Source organism: Solea senegalensis, linkage group LG7 (assembly GCF_019176455.1).
Source record: "Solea senegalensis isolate Sse05_10M linkage group LG7, IFAPA_SoseM_1, whole genome shotgun sequence".
NCBI lineage: Eukaryota > Metazoa > Chordata > Actinopteri > Pleuronectiformes > Soleidae > Solea > Solea senegalensis.
In genome coordinates, this window is record NC_058027.1 from 14,591,120 (window position 1) to 14,612,779 (window position 21,660).

Sequence of the window (21,660 nt, forward strand, 5' to 3'; positions counted from 1 at the left end):
CATTGCTTCACACCAATTCAAAATGTAGCTGCACTTGACCATTCACTAACACCACACACCCCACCCCCACCCCACACTAATACCTCTTTTCTTAACACCTGTATGCCTGTAACTGTGTAACCCCCCCCCAACAAAAAAAAAATGGTACTGATACAATATCTTCTCAGGAGTTGGGCATTCCCACGGCAGCCTGGTCCTGTGGCATAGGCAGGGATGTCAGAACAAGCCCAATTCCATTTGCATACAAATTGCCCAGCTGGTACCTTGTTGTTATGACAACGGCACACAGCTCACAGAATTCATTTGAAAATGAAATACATAAAGAAGGCAGCCAGTAAGGAGAGTCATTTATGAAATTCTTTTTTGATGAAGACTTTGTTGCTGGCTCTATTTTCTCATACAACTCCGGCTTCACCACACTGTACTTTCAGGAAATGCAAACAGTTTTGGACAGGAAACTGAACGAATAAATGAATATATGACACTTTTTTATTAGAGAAAACTTTTGTGTTATTATTAGTACAATATAATATAATTATTAGTAGATAACAATCTGGATAAAATCCTATTAATTGATCCAGAACTCCTATGTGACCTCTGACAGTTCTGGTTCAAACTGCCTTGATCTGCCTTCTCATTGTTTGATCTGATTTTGCAAACCTTTACATAATTCCTTTAAATGAGTCGTGCCAAATCCTGCCAGCTTGACAGAGACCATGAAGTCCACTGACAGCACAGTGCCCTCTACTGGCAGAAGCTGGCAGTGAGTTTATACAACTGCCTGCCTGGTTAAAAGGATAATATTTAGCTCAAGGGTCACTGAGCTGATGCTTTTCCATAGTCATCCTGGCTCTGCTTACTGGCCAGTTAAATTGGTCTGCTGTGGGCTCCGCGACTATTCTGCGAAACCTGCAAATCTATTTATCACAGCAACCTGCACAAGACCCAAGTTTAATCATTGGCCCTCTGTGAATCTGTCAAATCATTGCAGGCTAATCAGTGCCACTCTCACAGGGACACTAAGCTGCTCCTGGTTCCATGACTTGACCTGTTCTACTCTGGGAGAATGCTGATATGTTTGAACCCTCACCCCAGCCTGTACACATTAAACTGCGCAACCTATTTTTTTCTTGCCACTGCACTAATGACGGAAACGAGCCCCAATGATGATCCTGTTACAGATTGTTAGAGACAACTGGTGCGAACCGCTTGAGCCTGGATTTGAAGACTCGCATCAGCAAGAATATCTCGCTCCCTCGCTCTCTCTGTGTGTGTGTGTGTGTGTGTGTGTGTGTGTGTGTGTGTGTGTACTCTTCAGGACACTGACCTTGTCATGACCAGTAGTCCTCATGGGGACCAAAACCTAGTCCTAATGAGGCAGAACCTCATTTCTTTGGGGCTATGATTTTAATTTGTTTTGGTTTATGGTTAGTTATTAAATGGTTATGATAAAGGTTAAGGAAAACAGTTTGTTTAGGCTGTCCAAATGAATGCAAGTTTGGGCAGTGTCCCAAGAAGAATAGCTGCACAGACCTGTGTGTGTGTGTGTTGTACCCTATACCTTGGGGTGGGAGCAGGAGCAAGGTGACATGTCCTTTGTTCCCAGCATATAAATGCAGGAGCCTTCTCGCTGAAGTGCTGCTGGCTTGCAACCTTACACAAGGTCACAAACCTCCAGCAGCTCAGATCTTTTACGAAAGCACCACCTGGCTCATTCGTCGCTTACCATCCAGTTCAAGCATGGCAACCCGATGGGGACTCTGTGGCGCTGGGAAGATCAGCCATGACTTCAGCGTGGCCATGAAGACTCTGCCTCCAGGAGATCACCAGGTGCTCTGTCCATACAAGCTCATCTTTATAGTTGGACAGAGCTGCTGACAGAGCAACAGTGTGATGATGCTGTCCTCTCTCATGTGCAGATAGCGGTCATTGCATCTAGGAGCTTGGAGAGCGCCGAAGAGTTTGCCAGGAAGCACGGTATTCCTAAGGCTTATGGCAGCTACGAGGAGCTGGCCAAAGACCCAGACGTCGGTGAGTGAAGAGCAAAGTATGGCTTGGTTGCACGGGCAGATGTGACGATGGGTTGTTTCTCACAGACGTTGTGTACCTGGGAGTGCTGCACACAGAGCACTGGCGGGTTGGTCTGCTGTTCCTCAACGCTGGAAAGAACGTGTTGTGTGAAAAACCTTTCGCCATGAACTCCAGACAGGTGAAAGAGCTTGTCGCTGCTGCAAAGAAGAACAAGGTCTTCCTGATGGAGGTGAGGTTTAAAAGACGTAGTCTTTGGTTTGACGGCCACTTGCAGGTCAATTGTTATGGCATAAATAAAACAACAGCATGTTTCGACAGCATTATGTGAAAAGGGATTTGACTTTTATTCAAGAATGTGAAGCTGAGAGGCCCACATGAGCTGATCCATCGTCTATTCACTCACACACAATCATGCTAATCCTTAAAGCAGTGCTTTGACATCTTATAATACACATATCCACTTCAATGCTATAGGAGTTAAATCAAAAATCATAAACCCTGAATCACCAGGGAGAATTTAAAGCTAAAAAAAAATCTTGTCATGCCATGTTTGACCAGCTCATCGGGCACAGTACTCAATATGACATGAAGAACTGTGCTCATGTGAAACTCCAGTATTAACTGTTTACTTTTCTACTCACTTTCCCCGTCCCTGCCAGGCCATCTGGTCCCGCTGTTTCCCCGCGCACGCTGAGGTGCGCAGGCTGCTGGGGGAGGAGGCAGTTGGGGAGGTGAAGCTGGTAAAGGCTGACTTTGGCTCCCCTCAGCTCCACATTCCTCGCTCGGTGAAGAAAGAGTTAGGCGGAGGAGCGCTGCTAGATATCGGAGTGTACTGCCTTCAGTTTGTCCTGATGGCGTTCGATGGAGAGAGGCCAGAGTCCATCCAAGCCACAGGAGTGCTGCTTGACTCTGGTATGATTCAGCACCCAGGCCTCACAGCAGAAATGCACAAATGCACAAATCTGTGATCACAAATGTTTAACTCGCTTGATACTGCTTACCATAAAGAACCAGAAGAAAATACTCCCCAGTGTGACTAATGGAACAATTAGACAAAAAAAACTGCATCTTTTAATGAACTGTACAAAACACAAACACCTCAGAGAAGAATTCTTCACACAGAAAATCCCTTTTTTATCTCCAAGAATACTGTAGTAAACGTGACATTGGGTTATGTAGCTGCATCTATTTTAGGACAAAGTATTCTTCACTGAGAAACAATTACACTTTATTGTTCATATAATTATCATCTCCTTGTCTTGTGCTTACCCACAAACCGTCGTGACATGTGTGAAAGTGATGCTGAATAGAAGTGAATTGACTTTACTTGAGTGTGCTGATTAAAGTCTGCAATGAGTCAAGTGATGTGAAGTGGCCTGAGCTGAATGAAACGTGAATTTTGACGACAATATCAGCAGCAGTTACGATTAGAAATGATACATTCATATTTATGTTTGTGTTTCAGGAGTGGATGAATCAATAGTGGTGGTGATGAGGTTCTCCAGGAACAGGATCGCCTTCTGTTCCTTTTCAATCGCCGCTCGACTTCCAAATGACGCTGTCATCAGTGGCACTGAGGGCTTGATTAAAGTATGCCTGTATGCCTGTGCTTGTCAAATACAGAAACATTTTACTTGATTAACAAACAACTGATGTGGAACTGCTGGAGAGGTGGAAAGACTAAGATGGCCCTATAATTACCTTCACGAAATGCATTTTTTTCCCCACCAGGTTCTTGGCCCCATGCACTGTCCGACCACACTGGTTGTGAAAGACATAGAAAGCGTGTATCCTCTGCCTGAACCATGCCTGCCTCTGAATTTTACCAACAGCACTGGGCTTCGCTATGAAGCAGAGGAAGTGAGGCAGTGTCTGCTTCAGGGTAGGTCTTCACAAAAGGAAAACCTTGGGTATATACTTTCAGAGTTAAAGGTCCAACGTGTAAGAATTAGTGTCCATAATAAATGGTGAGACTTCAGACTGCAACAAACAAAGGTCTCCTCCACTCACCCTTCCCCTTCTTCATTAGGGAACCACAGTGACCTTTGTATAACAGAAAGGATGTTGCTCTTCTCTGTAAGAGTCATAAGCTTCATCTTCAAAACAGGAAATGCAGGGTCTGGCTGTTTTTTTTGTTGGGCTGATGTAGAAACATGCATGATGGCACACGATAGCAGCCTTCGTAAAGCAAGGCACTTGCCTAAAGTGAGGTTTAATCTGAGGGTGTGAAGATTTTACTAGCTTTGACTGCATAACATGGACTTTTAAACCTGATTGTGTGCCTATTGGCTTCTCTTTTGTGGGGTTTTTTCTTATGCAGAGTATTTGCTTGTTTGTCTACATGTGATTGACTCTGAGGTGGATTTGTAGATATTTTATTTCTGTAAGATTTATGTTAATTTTTCTTTTTAAAGGGGGTTGAGCCCGTTTATCTAACTGTTGTACTCCTGTATGTACTCATCAGACTCATTCACAATCAAGTGTTAGCCTCTTATTCAGTATCACACTCCTGGTTTTGCTTTCTATGTTCATTTACATAATCTTTACCTCCTGTCGTTGAAATGATGTATGCTTCCATTGTAAGCCTGTGCATAATTAAACTGTGGCTGATTAAACTCCCCTATTTTCTCAGGACTTAAGGAGAGCCCACGGATGCCTCTGGGTGAATCTGTCCTACTGACGGAGATCATGGATGAAATCCGGAAACAGGTGGGAGTTGTCTTCCACCAAGACAGCCAATGAAATCAAACTAAAGCCAAGCCGTTTCACCTGACCTCGACCTACTCTGGTGGAGGAGGGGAAGCTGCTTGAGGCAGTGTTTGTGTGTTTGGTACAAGCAGATCACTCAGGGCACTGAGCTGACACATATGTCATGAAGTGTTTTATTTTTTTGTAACTCCTGAGTTAAATATAAAACCAACGAATTATTGAAACATCGTGATTATGATTATGTACCCTGTACATGGACAAAAAAAACACAGTAATTCTAGAAGGTAAAAACCCTGATGATTTTAAAAACACATAATATGCCAAACATTTTTCTTCTCTTAAAAATCCAATAGAAATCCAAGAAAACCACAGTGTAAACAGGCAACCATGTTGTGCGTCAACATCCTCTAATCAATGCCTATAGGCTCTTTAAAGACAAACTCAGCTGTCACTCTGAGGCGTGTGATTGATGAATGCAATAAAGGACTGATTGTGAAAGCTGTGTTTCATTTCAAATATCATCCGCTGCAGAGGAGAGGAAGAGACATGGAGAGGCATGTTTGAATCAAAGTGTTGTCATGTCATGTCTGACCCTCGCAGCCGTGGACAAATAGATTCATGTTCACTGGAAAAAAAGTAGGTTATTTTGTCTGCTTTTCAATGTTGGAACAGAAAAAAAAGGCCTGTATGAGTCAGCAAAGAGCACAGCTCATTTAATACTTGCTCTCAACCTTTTGGGCTCACTGGATTCCTTAATAACCAGAGGACGTCTCATTGATATGCCACCCAGCCACGAATGACACTTTTTCAGAGAAGAAACATTCATTTGTGAGGAAGTTTGCATACTTTTACATACATATTTTTAAAAAAGGTCACACAAATATAGTCAAAGTTAAAAAAAAAAAGAAGGAAGACCCAGATCCAAGTAATGATAAATATACCTGAAGAAAAAGATCATCTTCTTACCAGCTCCAAAAAGGCTTCATTGTGGACGACCTTGTGACCTTGAACAACTCTTTTACATACACACAGTCTGGTTTCCATGTGTTCAGAGGACATTAAATTGATTTAGATTAATTTCCTGGAGACCTCTGACCTTAACTACTGGCCTAATCCTAATCCTAACCTTTTCCTAACAATATGTCACGTTATGGGGACGTGCTTTTTGTCCCCACAAGGAAGACAAGTCCCTATAATGTGAATGTTACATTGTTACATTAATGTGAATGTTACATTACATTGACTTACTTTAATTACTACTGTCCTAATCCTAACCCTGACCCTAACTTTAACCTAACCCTAACCTCAGCCTAGCTTTAAAGTTAAGAAGACAAGTCCCCATAATGTGACCATAAATAAATAAAGAAATACCAGGAAGACACACACACATACACACAAATGTATTCTGAAATAGCTAAATAATATTACCTAATGATGACAAATAAAATTAAAATACCCTCACAAGTCAAATATATTATTTGGCAGTTAAATGCAAATGCATGGATGATAGACTGTAGATTAAAACATTAAACAGTCAATGCAGCAAGTGAAATTGATTTTTTACTTTTCTTACTCTTACCAGTCCTGCTATGAATTGGATAAGAAATATTTAAATTCAACACACAAATCTGAAGCACCGTGACCCAATTCATGACATAATTCATCACCCAGAGCAAATATGTGCATCATACAGTATATAGCATTCGTGGCATTTCTGTGACACCTAATACTTTGAATAGTCATTTCCAAGAGCTCCAGTTCTTAACACATGCATTAGACCATTATTCACTGTAAGGTTTATGCCACAGCTGCCCTAAATTAACAGCATTTGTAATTATCAAAATCTTTGTTTATGTTTCTGTAATGGTTAATACACCAGTATGAAGGAGCTCTTTAACCGAAATGATATTTTTAATGCTAAAATATGGTTATTATTGTTATCTATGAATTTTCAAATTCACTGTTTTACAAAAAAGAAAATACTAAAGCACATTATTATTTCTTGATTAAAATGTGAAATTATAGTTATTTACTTGGATTCCTGAACAGACAAATTAGTTTTAGTGGTTTGTTATTAGCCAAATAAATAACAATAGCATTTTTAGTTTTAAGCAAGTTTTTGAAAGATTTTTTCATTTTTATGACAGGTGGTCTTATAAATTTGTCAAGCACTGTTTATATTTGATTAAATAAATTACAAATTATTTTATGCACAGTGAATGACACACAGATCTTAAGTAAATAAATAAAGTTAATTTATATATAACATAATTTTAAATTATGATAGATGGCAGATTTTCAATGTCCAGTCCAGTTTCTATAAAATAGTAATAAAAAAACCTGCATAATAATTATAATTTACTGTGCTGTTGTGATGGCTGGTAATCGGGGGGATAATCTGATCATCGTATTACCTCTGGGCAACGTCTCACATTCAATAGACATACTGTGTCTCCACCTTGTGGCAGAAAGCGGTCACTGCCGTTATAAATCACAAGCCATGAGTGTTTATTGATTTTTAATTTTGTTTTGGAAAAGTTCTAAAGAGATATCTGAAATATAACAGTCTTGGTCAAAATGGATAAAGGAGCTACAGATAAAATAAAAATGAATTGTTGACTCATTATCTTCGCACAGTCATTTACTTCAGGTACTGTAACTAGACAAGATTTGGTAAATTAAATGTATGAATTATTGTATAAACTCAATGACTTCCATGTAGAAATGACATGTATGTGGAGACCAGCTCACAGAGGAATAAGGGGGGATGAAGTAGCAGACAAACTAACAAAAGAGTCACTTAAACAAGACATTATTAATCCAATATTCAGGAGACACATTCTTTAGACACACACACAAAAGAATGGCAGCGGAAGACACCAATACAGCCGGAAGTGGTGTTACACCGACGTGTCCTAACGGGAAAACGTCGTGTCATCTACTGAGACAGGACCATGGACAGGACAGGACAGGCCCGCGTCACGGTGACGCATTTTGACAACATCCGGACGACGAATCCACTCTTGGGAGTGGAGGATAACCTGGGTTGTGTCACTTCCTCGTTCCACAGAGTTCAACATGGCCACCAGGTGGGGAATCTGCGGCGCGGGCAAAATCAGTCACGACTTCACTGTGGCTCTGAAAACTCTGTCAGCTGAGGAACACCAGGTATCTGCAGGGTCTGAGCGAGGCGTGACGTCTGTCCACTGCTCCCGTTGTTGATATCAGTTTAAAATGAAAGTAATATCTGAGTAAATTATGTATTTATACAGACATACAGCACTGTGCAAAAGTTTCAGGCACCAACAGCTCTGTTGTTTGTTCTGCTGTCAATGAGTTTAACTCATGCAACATGTGTATGTAATGCTCAAGCATGTCTTGAATAAACCTGGCGTAATAGACGTTTTTTACAGCAGATATTTATTTAAATGAAATAGTAGGACAAACACAGGATTTACCAGTAACATTAATAAAGGTTCCACTCCAGTAGCTGTGTTATTGTTCAAGTGTAAAGGGAAGATCACGCTAAATACTTGACATTGTTTTTTTTATTTTTAAAAACAACAAAAAACTGCATACATATTTTCTGGATGTGTTCCAGTAAAGTAAAATAGAAATAATAATCCTCTATTGTCGTTATAGCATTGCTAAAACAACAAATCAAATGGTGGCGTAAGACTTCTGCACAGTACTGTACATGAACTCAATGACGTGGGTGAACCTGTTCCTAACCTGAAACAGCAACACGCATATTTAAGAGTCGTTCAGTCCAGTGTCATAATGTCATAGTTTAGTATGTCTTTCAAATTTGGACAAAAATGACATAGTTTAGTATGTCTTTCAAATTTGGACAAAAATGACATAGTTTAGTATGTTGCCAAAAATTTGACAAAAATATCATCGTTTAGTGTGTCGTACAAAAATTCACCAAAATGTCATTGTTTAATATGTTGTACAAAATGTGACAAATCTGTCATAGTTTAGTATGTCGTCCAAAATGTGACAAAAATGTCATAGTTTAGTGTCATCCAAAATTTTGATAAAAATGTCATAGATTAGGATGTCGTCCAAAATGTGACAAAAAAATGTCATAGTTTAGTGTCATCCAAAATTTCATTGTTTAACATGTCGTCCAAAATGTGACAAAAATGTCATAGTTTAGTATGTCATCCAATATCATCGTTTAGTATGTTGTCCAAAAATTCACCAAAATTTCATTGTTTAACATGTCGTCCAAAATGTGACAAAACTGTCATAGTTTAGTATGTCGCGCAAAATGTGACAAAAATGTCATAGTTTAGTATGTCTTTCAAAATTTGACAAAAATTACATAGTTTAGTATGTCTTCCAAAATATGATAAAAATGTCATAGATTAGGATGTTGTCCATAATTTGACAAGTATTGTATGTCGTCCAAAATTTGTCCAAAAAGTCATAGTATTGTATGTCGTCCAAAATCTGGATCTTCTTGGTGAAAGGCAAGAGTGCTCACCACTACACCAACCCTGTGAACTCTCTGTGCTGTATTTTGTCGTAAATTACACGAAAATATTGTAGCATGGTATGTCGTCCAAAATCAGTGTTAAAAGTCATAGTATAGTTTGTCGTCCAAAAAGTCATTATAGTATGTTGTTAAAAGTCACAGTACAGTATACCGTCCAAATCACCCAAAAGTCATATTCATACAAATCATGACTTTTTTGTCACATTTTTGTCCAATATGTGACAAAGTCATACTTCAGTGTGTAGTCCAAAATGTATCAAAAAAGTATTAGTATTATGAATTTTTCAAGACCACATACTAAGTATACATTTTTGGCCCAATTTTGGATAACATTCTAAAACGATTTTGGATAACATTCTATGAATTTTTGGTGCGATTTTGGACGACATTGCTTTATGTGCTTGAGTGTTGTTACCGTAAAGTAGCAATTTAATCCTCCACCAGGTGAAATATTAAACTTCTACTCCATTCACCAATCTCACATACATTTGTTTCTTGTCCCTTTGCAGAGTGATATTCAGGGAAACAATATACCAAGTATCCAAATAAGTAATTACACTGCTATCCTAGGCCAAGATAAAACTGTATTACTTGAGATTGAATGCAACAGAAACCACAGAAGAAACTGATTTATTAGGAACAAAAATGTTTTATTTAATTCAGAGCTGATACATGTCAAAGTCAATGAATACAGACAGATAAAAAAAAAACATTTTACTTCCAAACATAATCAAAATGACAAGTTTCATTTTTCATCTGAAAGTTAAGTTTAAAAATACTAACAGGCACTAGATAAAATTAGTATGTCCAGATATTTGGAGTGGTATTGATCACACTAAAATAAAAAACAGAATAAAATGGAAGGAAGTATGAAATCTACGGTTGAAGTTTTTTGTCAAATAAAAACAAATTCAGCTCTTTGTTCAACTGTGATAGTCTGCTTGAATTCACCTGAGATTAAATAAAATGCAGTATTGTGTTAAATGACATTTAGATTAGATGTTTACTTTTCCTCATCTTAGGCACATAGTTGTGGTGATGCCCTTTCTATTAATCCAGTGACATGAAGGTATTGAGTTTTTAAAAAATCTGCTGTGTAATGATCCACACACACCACAAGGCAGTGTGCTTTAAATTTTACTACTAAAAGCAGAGTTATCACCCTCTACTGATTGAAAATGGCCATCACAGCTAAAAACCTGTAAGACAAAAAACAAAACAGAGTCAGTGAGGCCACATTCAGATTCAAATTTACAAACATTCACATGTAAATCTATCCTCAGGACACACAAGAGACCGTCTCTTCAGCTAACATCCTCCAACTGACAGTGGTTTCACAAGTTTACCTTGAACTGAAAACACTTTTACACTTCTCTGGGCCTACATGTTGATGTATTTGTGCGTGTATCAGTGGCGATTGCTTGAAGGCAGCAAGGGAAACTCAGCTTCCTCTAAAAATGTCGTCAAATATTTACAATACTGTGTTGTATTTACATTTCAATACTAAACGTGCGCTAGTTTGTGACCTTTTCTGCCTCAGTCCTGTGTGGATTTTGCAAGGGAAGTCAGTAGACAAATAGCTGGCCGTTGAGTGTTATTTGCTCAGCAATAGACGACATTTTTATTTGTACATATACACTGCAAATAAAAACACTTTATTATCGTGTTTCAGTTTTACATCATTTATAAATACAACAGTGTATTTGCATACAGCACAGGAAATGCTACACATTTAATCTATTGCAGATTGTGTACAAACACAAATCCATGCATGAGTAATGAGTTTACATGTGGGAAATTGCAGAATGTGGCTCGATTTACTTTAAAGGAAGGCATTTGGTTAACATAAGCTTTGTTTGAGACGTTTGCGTTTTGTTGTCTTACCTTTTTTGTTTTATTTGGGAATGCCTGCCACAATCTCAGACTCAATTCCACAGTGATCCGATCCACGCAAGATTTTAAAGAATCCTGAGGCACAGACATAACAAAGAGACAGTTTAGGGACAGTTTACACATTCAACAGATAAGATATCTTCATGTTGTCAGTTCATACCCGTTAGGTATGTTTACAATACAATGCTTTTTTACATAACAAAGCATGACTGGTATTTAACCTGTTGTATAAAACCTAAAACCTTACTATGGCATTTAATTGTTTTATAATTTTATTCATTTATTTTAAACACAGTTTAAGTGGTAAATTTACCCCAGTTTAGACTTTAGCAGGAGAATACAGACTTCAGGTAAAGCCATAATTTTTTGGGCCCCCTACAAAGCTTAAACGTTTTTTTTTTTGTTTTTTTATCTATTGCATGGTTAGGAAATAAAACATTTTTCTTTCTTCAGTTACCAAAGCTTTATTACTAGTGTTTAGCCGTTTATACTGCCATGTGCTATTTGTGTGTTTATGTGGTTGTAATATAATATAACTGACAAAATGACCCAAGACTGGCGCTGTTCTTGTTCTGCTTTTGAATATTTTGAATAATACACATTCTTGGTATTTTATTGGAATTTTGATTTCAATGCACTCAAAGCAAACTGTGTCTGTGCTCACCATTATCACCCCAGTCAGTGTTCCAGGAGTTAGCGCACAGCCAGTAGGGGACGTTATTCTCCACTCCCCAACCCATGACTTTGATGGCATGGCCACCAAGAGCAGATCCAGTCATGTGCTGATACACGCCTGGAGTAACAGGGAACACAATAAAAAGAGGGTCAACCCAGAGTTTGAGAAAGTCAGACACATTTGAGCTAAATCTGCAATCTGAGGATTACCCTGTGCTTTACAGGCTCTGAGTGCAGTATTCAGTAGCATTACATGCTTGTGTTCTTACCAGACTTATACAGGACAAAGTCTTCATAGACGGTGAAGGCTCCCTCTACTGGACCATTCTTAAATATCTCAGCTTGAATCTGCTTCTCACTTGCCTCCACGTTGTAAGACGTTTTACCTGCAACACAATTATGAGTCAGGTTTCTGTGATACATTTCATACTGAATACTATATACTAATATGGCTGAATGAATTCACATACATCTGTGAGTGCAACATAGTCTCTTACATATCACTTTACATAATATCACAGGGCATGACATTTCTTCACTCAACATGCCTGGAGTTATACAGTTAAATTGTCAGACTAAGTGTCTAATATTGCACAAGTGTTTATTCATAGAGATCAAAGTGTGTCTCTTCTTCTTCTCCTTCTCTTACCATAATGCTTGTCCTCTTTGTAGCCAGGTGTGTATCCAGCCTCACACGTGCGCACACACTCAGGTGTGTCTCCACCTTCTCCACTGCAGGGAGGTCTGCTGCCATTCACATGGTGCTCACAGGGGGCGATGGTGTAAGGGCGGCAACCTGTTGACGCAAAGATGAATTCAGAGTCGTCCATGCATCCATGTATTCTCTGTGGAAGTCTCACACACACGCGCACAGAACTAACCTATGTGGGAGTCATAGAGACCTCCAGAGACCAGTCCCTCTTCGGTCCAGAAATTCCAGGCAGCAGAGGGGTAACCACCATTACATCTAAAAAAAAAAAAGACCAACCAGTAAGCACTTACACCAGTGACACTGTACAAAAGGTGCAGATGTGCGCTGCACCTGGTGTGTGTTAATGCAGAAGTTAAATTCACTATCACTGTTTGGAATGTGAGCGAATATAAGTCATTCTAATTCTAGGTAAGTCTTCTTTGTTTAACACAGATGTTTTCTAAATCAAGTACATCTACATCATCATCATCATCATCTACATCATCATCATCATCATCATCATCATCATGGTGTGAAATGATTCGTTATAGTGAGCCATGAGATTGTTGTGGCCCTAAAAACAATGACTTTATCCAAGTTATAGAATTTTGACATCATTATATCTGTCTGCTAAATGCTTAAATGTAACTGTAATGGAAAGGTTACGTTGAAATGCATTTTTAAGTAAACGCCACAAGTGTCTCAAACAGCGTTTGATACGGTTTACATCCTCCTTATTCCCCCGTGCTGCCTTGTTAATAACAAAAAAAAACCCTCTCCACAACATGTGATTGCCTCACAGACCTATAAAGTTACTTATAAACACAAATATGTTGGTGCCACCATTGTTTTAACATTACATGTCATTTAGCAGACGCTTTTATCCAAAGCGACTTACAATGGAATCGAGTACAGTCAGCGAGGGGTGGAATTGAACTTGCGACCATGACGTTTTTTTGGACTTAGGGTACCGGTCTTAACCACTGAGCCACTCCACCCCTAACTATGTGCACATAATTACAAACATTCAGGCGGTCACAATGTGTCAGATGTGATGAGGTCCTTTCTAATTTCACAGTTGTATACAGGAGAGAATAAACCCAGCTTTAAAATTTTATTTGAACATGAACTGAAGTTCTTGAACTCTGGAGGCGGGGCCGTCCGTGAGAACACAGATGTCTGCAATTGTTTCTTGATATCAATATTTCTGCCATGCTTCCCCAAGTTTCCCCTTCCCATCTGATGTTAAACGTAAAGATTTAAATATTGTTTCTTTTTGTTGAACATGAGAACTGTAGCATGTTCTGCAAATTAATTTAGATAAATAAAACAGTTAAATGTGAACTCAAATCTTAATAGTTACAGGTTCAAAGTATTACAGGAAATCAGTTAAATATCAGGAACTACCTTCATGTTGTGTCTTTTTCTTTCTAGAGCTGAAAATAGGTTAAGTTGGTGGCAAACATACCCAGCAAATAACCACACAAACACATGTGACTCGACCAAACTGACGTTTGACACACTTCTTTAGATCTCTCTCTGCAGTCCGTAAATAGCTGGGAACTGTCTGAGGGAAACGTTCATGGCCAGGGAGTTGGTAACAAGGGTCACATTATCTATCTATATCAGTTGCTTAAATCGGTTATCTTTCCGTGCTTAAGCGCACCGCACCTTTGGCAACAGAGTAGACACTATGTTCTGCTGTTGTGGTGCAGGCATCACATTAGCTTTATAGGGAGAGGCACCAGTACGTGGGGATGATCCAGGGGATGGTGCTGCTTCAGGTGTCTCTCAAGGTTTCGTTAGGATCATTTTCTAGTTTGACTCGCTCTCGGAAGAGTTCTATCTATTATGGTCCTCACACAATAGGTCACACATTGAGCAGAACAAAAGCAACAAAACCTGCTGTCACTTACCCCATGCCACAGGAGTCGCAGCAGGTCAGCAGATCCTCAGAGGAGATCTCCACAGTGACCTTGCCATTACTGTGGATGCACACACGGTCGGAGATGGCCTCTGCAGCGCCAAACGCCTGAGGTCAAAGGAGCCAAGAAATGCCGCAAACACAGATAGATTACAGCCAATTACACTTTAGCATACACAGCAATAAATGCCCTACAACCCCTTTATAATAAGCCAATTTTTATTATTTTTTTTAAAAAGAGAACATTGCATGTTGCAAAGCATTTCAGGGCAAATATCCCAGTTTCATGCAGTCCCAGTGAGCGTTATTGCCTCTCACCCAGCAGGATCCACAGGAGCCCTGGTCTCTGATCTCCTTCAGCGTGGGACAGTTTGGCCAATTGACACGGGAGTCAAATTCATCAGGCAACTTCATATCGCCAGCATGTTGGACCCTGCAGATGTATTTGTATTAGTATGTGCAACAACAAATTATTTTTAGACATAAAATGTAGGAGGAATAAAAAAAATGACATTCAGAAAAATCAATCCAACTTCCACAATTCGTTGCACTGAAAAAGATTGTCAGAAATGTAAATATTACTACAATATTAGATGCAAAGCAGCAACAAAATGTGACCATGTGGACCTAGACACCATGTGACTGGGAGTTTAATAATACCTCTTTATAATATACTTGCAAGTGGTCACATCAACGGATTGATATTTATAATCAAATGGATAATCTCATCTACATGCACATCCCTACTATCAACTGCTAGTGGTGCTCTTTATTAATGTCAAGTTGTGCTTTCTTATCCTTCTTCTGTTGTGTCTCATTTTATACCACCTGCTGCTTATGTCCCTGAACCAACTCCTAATATTCCTGTCACCCAACACCTCACAAATGTACACAGCAGATCATGAAAACAAATGAGACTCACATGATTGGTAGTTTAGGTCCCTTCAGCATCGTACCACAGAGTCTCTTGATGTAACTGTAGTCAACATTATGGAAGTTGTGACCAGCCTGAAGTAGAGAAGGACGATTTCGGTCACCATTCATACACATCGACAGAGGACGCAGGAGAAAGAAAAAGAAAACAAACTCACTTTCCATGTAGAGTTCATCTTGTTGATGTAGTTGACCATCTCACTGGACAGCGGTTTGAGGTGGGGTCTGGCCATGCTCACCGACAAGCCGGCAGCCAGGATTAGGAAGGCTGCACGCCACATTCTGGCTGAAAAACACAACATTTAGGTAAAGTGGTTATTCATATCACACAACCTGAGATGATTTTTTTTCACATCTCCTCTTCTCCAGGGAAAAATGTTAGTGCTCTTAAACCAGACTTCTTTTTTCAAAACTAAAAGTATTACCTAAAAACAAAAGCCTGTAAGACCAGATATTACAAGAATAAATCTGTATGGACACAATTTTTGATTGTGTCACAGGAAACTGTTCTGATAAGATGGGATGTATTGAAGTTTTGTTTCTCTTATCATGGCTGAAATACCTACACGTCAATTCATTCAGTTAGGAATCTTCCTACATTTGACCAGAGTCTGCAGTTTTTTTAAGACCATAAATATAAACACACTGGGATATAAAAGATACTGAAAATAATAGAATAAAAATGCAAAGGTCTTCATACAAACTGGAAAATTTGATTTTTGCTCCAATCAGAGTGAAAATTTGATGTTTACACTTGAAAGTTTTGCCCCACTTACACACACACACACACACACACACACACACACACACACACACACACACACACACACACACACACACACACACACACACACACACACACACACACACACACACACACACACACACACACACACACACACACACACGTAACACTTTGACCAACAAAACACACTTCACAGATGACCAGACCGTGTCACTGTGGTTGCAGACACAAGTGGAACACACACTGGATTAGACTAAGTACAGAAAAACCTCTTATCCTCCTCAGTCATGCAAGTCAAGAGTTTTTCCAGTGGTTAAACACACTGTGTTAGCATATATGGACCACTGACTTCAACCAATTCACTAAACCTACATAAGAAATGGACTTTAGACACTATTTAATGGGGCCACCACCACAACTAATGATTATTTTAGTTTGGTCCATAAAGTGTCAGAAATTAGTATAAAATGTCAATGTTTCCTCAAACCTCAAATTTACAGTGTCCTCAATTATCTTAATTTGTCCACAAACCAAAGGTATTTTGGCTCAAGAGACATTAGCAGGCAGACTGGAGGAGCTGGGGATCAATCCACCAACCTTCTGGTGAGAGGTAGGTTTACTCAGCCACCGCCACCCCAATAATTCACCTAACTATTGATCGAATAGGACAATAATTAGAATAAGATCATATTCCTCTGTATATGTTACAGAGCATAGTCTGATTATGACTCATGTCACTGCTGTAAAAATAGAATGTTTTAATCAGATTAAGACGTAAACACATCAACAAAAGGCAACTAAAAAAAAATGATTCTACATCTTTTGGCTTGTTCAGAGATTATTCTAGTTAGAAAATGCTGTATACATACAGTTTCCAATTCCATTTCAATCTGGATAATATGAGAATATTTCTGACCATGGCCACAAAACAAACTCAGTGATTGTTTTTATTTGTGCATGAAACTTGGTTCACGGCCAACAACACTGAATTTGAATCTTGTTAGGGGCGTGTAAAGTCAGCACATCTGTTGGGACATGTCCCGCTCTCTATCATGGAAAAAAGAATTCAGTGAAAACATGTCGAGGTAAAAACCTCCAGTGAAACAGGTTTGATATCACCTGACCAATGAAGTAAGATGACTGGAAATTACACAGACGGGGGGGAAAAAACAGAAAGTTCCTCTTTACAGAAAAGAAAAAACACCTGTGACATGTGAGCACATTCAAAATCTTAACTGACCTTCTATAATACTACTATAATACCACAGGCTCTTCATAATGTATCATGTGATGTAAAATGTTCATTTCTGAAGTATCTTTACACCTTTCAATTGTTTACAGATTTCTGAGGCTTTTCCGTTGTTGGAGACAAAGGGTTTAAGTGCATGTGCTGTTTATAAGATTTAGGTGGTAAATCATCTACATATTGCAAAATCTTTAACTATATGCGGACTATAAAAGCTTATCAATCAATCTTTATTTATACAGCAGTTTTCAAACATTTGCACTGCAAATGTAGGAGGTTACTATTCTGTTGAAAATTGAGATTTTGTCAAAAATGAGAAGAAACGTAACAGTAACATTAATAGAAAAAGGGGCAATACAATTAAAACTAGTAAAATTAAAAAAAACACTAAACTTTTAATCAAACAAGATATGAGTAACATAATTTTAAAAATCTATTACATAGATATGAAACCAATAGATTATAAAACTAAAGAAGCCAGTTAAATAAACCAGCAGGAATTATACTTCTGCTACAGTAATGTCAAGATATATGCAAATGAAGACACCAAAGTGCTTTTAAAGCAGATTTCTTTGGAAAGGTGGTTTACAGTTGAAACTGAAATGTGGACATGATTTGGGGAAGTAATATAACAACGCCACCCCTTCCCCAACAATCACATCACTTACTTGAACACATCTGTGATAAGAATACACACAGGCTGTGATAAGTTGCAGAGTCCTCATGCCCTAAATGTCAGAATCTATAGAAGACACTTCTATACGAGTGACTTATTGTTTCTGACTTTTAAGCACCATCTTTTAAAGAGCTTTATGTGGGAGGTGGAAACATCCCGAGTAAGAAGTTTCAGATTGTGTCAGAAGAACTAGATGAGTCAGTACCAAAGCCACAGTGAAGAGTTTAAAGTGACTGAACCAATGATGTGAAAAGGTTTGCTCTTTAACAGAAGTGAAGCAACAGCTGATATGACAAGGACAACTTTATGAAAAAGTCTATTATCAACTGTGTGAGAAACAACAAAAGACATCACAGTGGGAATCAAGGACCCAACAAAATTGATGATCTTTTCCAGTCACATGTACATGTTGGGCATGGTACCATTCATGCTGAAAAGGGCATCTGTGTCTTGGGGGTCCATGTGTACCTTTGTGGACATGGACAGATGATGGCGTTTGTGTGCCACAGACCGAGGCTTGGGGCGGTACGAGATTCTGAAGATATGATTAACTAAAGCAAAAACACCACAGTATCACTGTATTGCAATTAAAGTTGTAAAATGTTACCTCCTCTCAGCCATTATAGCCACAGTTATATAGTTATTCCTGCATTCTATGCAGTACACAGTGTATGAACTGACCCGGAGGCCCCCAGGTACATTTTTGTCTCGGGACCCCAAAGTCTCTCAAAATGCCCCTGCTCCCCAAAAGATGAGTTAAACTGGTGTGTGTGTGTGTGTGTGTTTATCTTTGCTACATTCTTTCCTATATAAAATCTTGTCTTCTTGATTTCAAACACTCATCTTCTACTGCTTTATCTTCCACATGAGGGTCTTGGGGTGGGCACTGGTGCCAATCCCAGCTGACATACTGTAGTACGGGACAGGTCACCAGTCCTTGACAGGGACACATAGAACCATCCACTCTCATGGCCAGTTTAGAGTGTCCAATTAGGCTAATCCCCAAATCTGCAGGAGGTTAGCTATTATGCTCAACTATTAACCTACATGGATTCTGTTGTTGTTTTTTGTCAATGTTTAAAGAACAATGCAAATAGTTTGTGGTTTCTGTGCGCCTCTGGTACAAACACTAGGGAAGTGAAAATGTATGACATGAACCTCAGTCTGTTTCCTATAAATGCCTGGTGAGACTGTGATCTCTTATTCTTGACTAACAGGAAAAGGTAAAGATTATTTCCTCCTTCCTTGTCACAGAGCCTATGAGATGTTGCTGCCAGTAGGTAAAAAAAACTAAATAATAGAATATTCTGGACTGAAACTGCGTTGTGGCTCAATATGGTCACATCATTTAAATGATAAGGGCTGAATAACGTAAATAATGTGGGAATATCTAATTGTTGGTTGTTGTTTTGTTTACATAATTGTGGTTTGAGTTGCAATATATTTCTTAGAGCCAAGTTTTGGTTCAATATTTATAGTGCACAGCATTTGCACTAGTCACTTTGTGACTTGCCAATAGAAAGGTTTCATATTGCAATATAGATTTTAAAACAATTAATAATTCAACAGGTTCATGTTGTTTGGAGTCACTGCTGAATCCCAGACATTCTTCATTTATAGGTAAAAATTGTTGTTGATCATTGAGTACAGCAGATTGTCTTAACCAAAACGTCTGGGTTTTTTATCCTCAGCTCTTCTACATCAATAATAAAAAGGTTCAGCGTTACACCCATTGCAGGAGGTTGGTATAATTAATGATAATAAATCAGTCAGGGATTAGGTTCCACTGCACTGCTATGCACACCATAAACTAACAACTATTGCACACGATGTAAATTAAAACAATTCAACTTATGAGCCCATTACGAATGGGGAGGTGAGCATATAAAATAGGATTAATGAATAATGGCTTAGTTGTTTTATTTTTAAAAGTTGATAATGTATGAAAAGGCAATTTCCCCATATTGTATTCAGCAACAGATCAGACAAGAAGGGTTCCTCTGCAAGACATAATGACAGAGGCGGGACTTAGAGAGTATACTTGCGTCATGAGGCTTCTACGTATTGTATTGTTCATGGAGAAGTAAAAACTACAAATCACGGCATGTAGGTTTAAGATCATTTGAGGTGAAAATGAGTCATTTAGAATTTAAAAACATGCTTCATGTACCCAGATATGACATATGTATATTTTGGGAGCAACAGTGTCACATGTGCTATTCTACTAATTAGATCCGACTTTTGTATAGTGTTTTTGCACGCAAACATTATTTCATGTTCTGTCCTATTTAATGCCACATGTAACATACGCTAATATCAATCAGCTAAATGCTTTTCATTCACTTTCAATGGAGCAACTTCGTGCACACCCTTGTCCCCATAATACCCTTGAATTACCCTGTTTAGTGTGTCTTTACAGACAAACTGTCTCCCACTCACATTAGATTTTGTTTCACTTTCCACCACCTCTCACTCACTGAGGTCGAGTCTTCAGTGTCATGTATCATGTTCATTTTACTTCAGATATTCAGTTATGGATAGGATTTCATTCATATTTTCAATGTAGCCGATTCATTTTCTCAAACGATTCTCACCTCTAAAGCTTAAGGAGCTCAAGGTTCAAAAACTAGAGACGTTGAAGATATTTTTTGTTCCTTAAGTAAACAACGCCGAGCCAAAAAAACGGATGCACACACCGCCCAACCTGTTGTCTGTGGTAAACTGATTTAGCAAAACGTGTCAACAATGAACCGTAGAAACAAACCGAAGCCGATTTAATGTGTACAAACACAACAACAACATAAAGTCACTCACCTGTGGTGTGTTGTGTTTCAGCTGCGATTATGGACGTGACTTGACGTCTTCTCCTGAGTCACGGCCTGTGCGTGTGTGTACGCTCTCAGCGTTTATTCTTGAAACCACGTGACGCGGTCACATGAATGCAGCTCATGTGATCTGTGAGGAAATCAAAGGGCGTGTTTCGACCGGCTCGACTATCCTCGACCACATCAAAAACCACTGTACCTAGACTTCTCTTATCTGGACTAGATTATCCTACAGACCATGAAGATTCATAAAAACACACTCTGATTTGTGAAACCTTTATTCTATTTGTGAAAATGCAATAAATGCACATTTCACTGTTTGTTCAGTGATGTCACATAAAACACCAATACCCTAATGTTTTTTGTGTGGTTTGTTATAACTGTGTTTGATTGCTTTATATATGCCCTTTTAGTTATTATTACTGTATTGTGGTTGTGTTTCTTATTTAATTACTGAGGACATCTACAATAATGCATGCTTTGCATTAAATGACTTTCATTTCTTTTTTATTGCCTTGTGCTCAAGATCGTTGCAGATTGATTGTGTAAGCACTTTCTCTTCCTCTTGTCTGAATGTCATATGACTTTTAAAATCATATGTCGGGGAAATACTGTAATCACAGCACAAAAACTTCATGATTTGACCAAGAAAGTTGTGAAAGAGCACAGGTCAGCAAATGATGTGGCCTGACCATAATTCAGTGTGATTCAATATAAATTTAACTCTAGTTCTGTGTATTGTGTATGAAAATGATTATAGATTGTGCAAACCTTGAGATATAACATAGAGCGAGTTGTCCTTCAACCC

General features: G+C 38.7%; 2 protein-coding genes across 2 annotated transcripts; one reads left to right on the forward strand and one right to left on the reverse strand.

Moving 5' to 3' along the window:
- Positions 1 to 1,626: 1,626 nt before the first annotated feature.
- On the forward strand, positions 1,627 to 5,238 carry LOC122772831 (trans-1,2-dihydrobenzene-1,2-diol dehydrogenase-like). Its single transcript, XM_044031142.1, has 7 exons — positions 1,627 to 1,830; positions 1,920 to 2,031; positions 2,097 to 2,260; positions 2,691 to 2,943; positions 3,497 to 3,621; positions 3,763 to 3,913; positions 4,664 to 5,238. Exons 1-7 carry the CDS (start codon positions 1,741 to 1,743, stop codon positions 4,771 to 4,773), a joined length of 1,005 nt encoding a protein of 334 aa, XP_043887077.1. The 5' UTR covers positions 1,627 to 1,740; the 3' UTR covers positions 4,774 to 5,238.
- Positions 5,239 to 9,873: 4,635 nt separating this feature from the next.
- On the reverse strand, positions 9,874 to 20,943 carry ctsba (cathepsin Ba). Its single transcript, XM_044030014.1, has 11 exons — positions 20,842 to 20,943; positions 15,519 to 15,646; positions 15,350 to 15,435; positions 14,746 to 14,860; positions 14,420 to 14,535; positions 12,694 to 12,779; positions 12,462 to 12,608; positions 12,082 to 12,198; positions 11,802 to 11,930; positions 11,129 to 11,212; positions 9,874 to 10,443 (listed from the first exon to the last, which is right to left on the reverse strand). The coding sequence occupies exons 2-10, from the start codon at positions 15,639 to 15,641 to the stop codon at positions 11,139 to 11,141; spliced, it is 993 nt and encodes a 330-aa protein (XP_043885949.1). The 5' UTR covers positions 15,642 to 15,646; positions 20,842 to 20,943; the 3' UTR covers positions 9,874 to 10,443; positions 11,129 to 11,138.
- Positions 20,944 to 21,660: the final 717 nt, after the last annotated feature.

Bases quoted from the DNA above. Each gene is read 5' to 3' on its own strand.
- ctsba (XM_044030014.1), bottom strand. From the start codon at position 15,641: ATGTGGCGTGCAGCCTTCCTAATCCTGGCTGCCGGCTTGTCGGTGAGC. The intron at 12,780-14,419 runs GTAAGTGACAGC...TTTTTTTTTTAG, and splicing joins TGCGACTCCTGTGGCATGGG to ATGTAATGGTGGTTACCCCT. The intron at 11,213-11,801 runs GTGAGCACAGAC...TCTGTGCCTCAG, and splicing joins CACTGACTGGGGTGATAATG to GATTCTTTAAAATCTTGCGT.
- LOC122772831 (XM_044031142.1), top strand. From the start codon at position 1,741: ATGGCAACCCGATGGGGACTCTGTGGCGCTGGGAAGATCAGCCATGAC. The intron at 2,032-2,096 runs GTGAGTGAAGAG...TGTTTCTCACAG, and splicing joins GGCCAAAGACCCAGACGTCG to ACGTTGTGTACCTGGGAGTG. The intron at 2,261-2,690 runs GTGAGGTTTAAA...CGTCCCTGCCAG, and splicing joins ACAAGGTCTTCCTGATGGAG to GCCATCTGGTCCCGCTGTTT.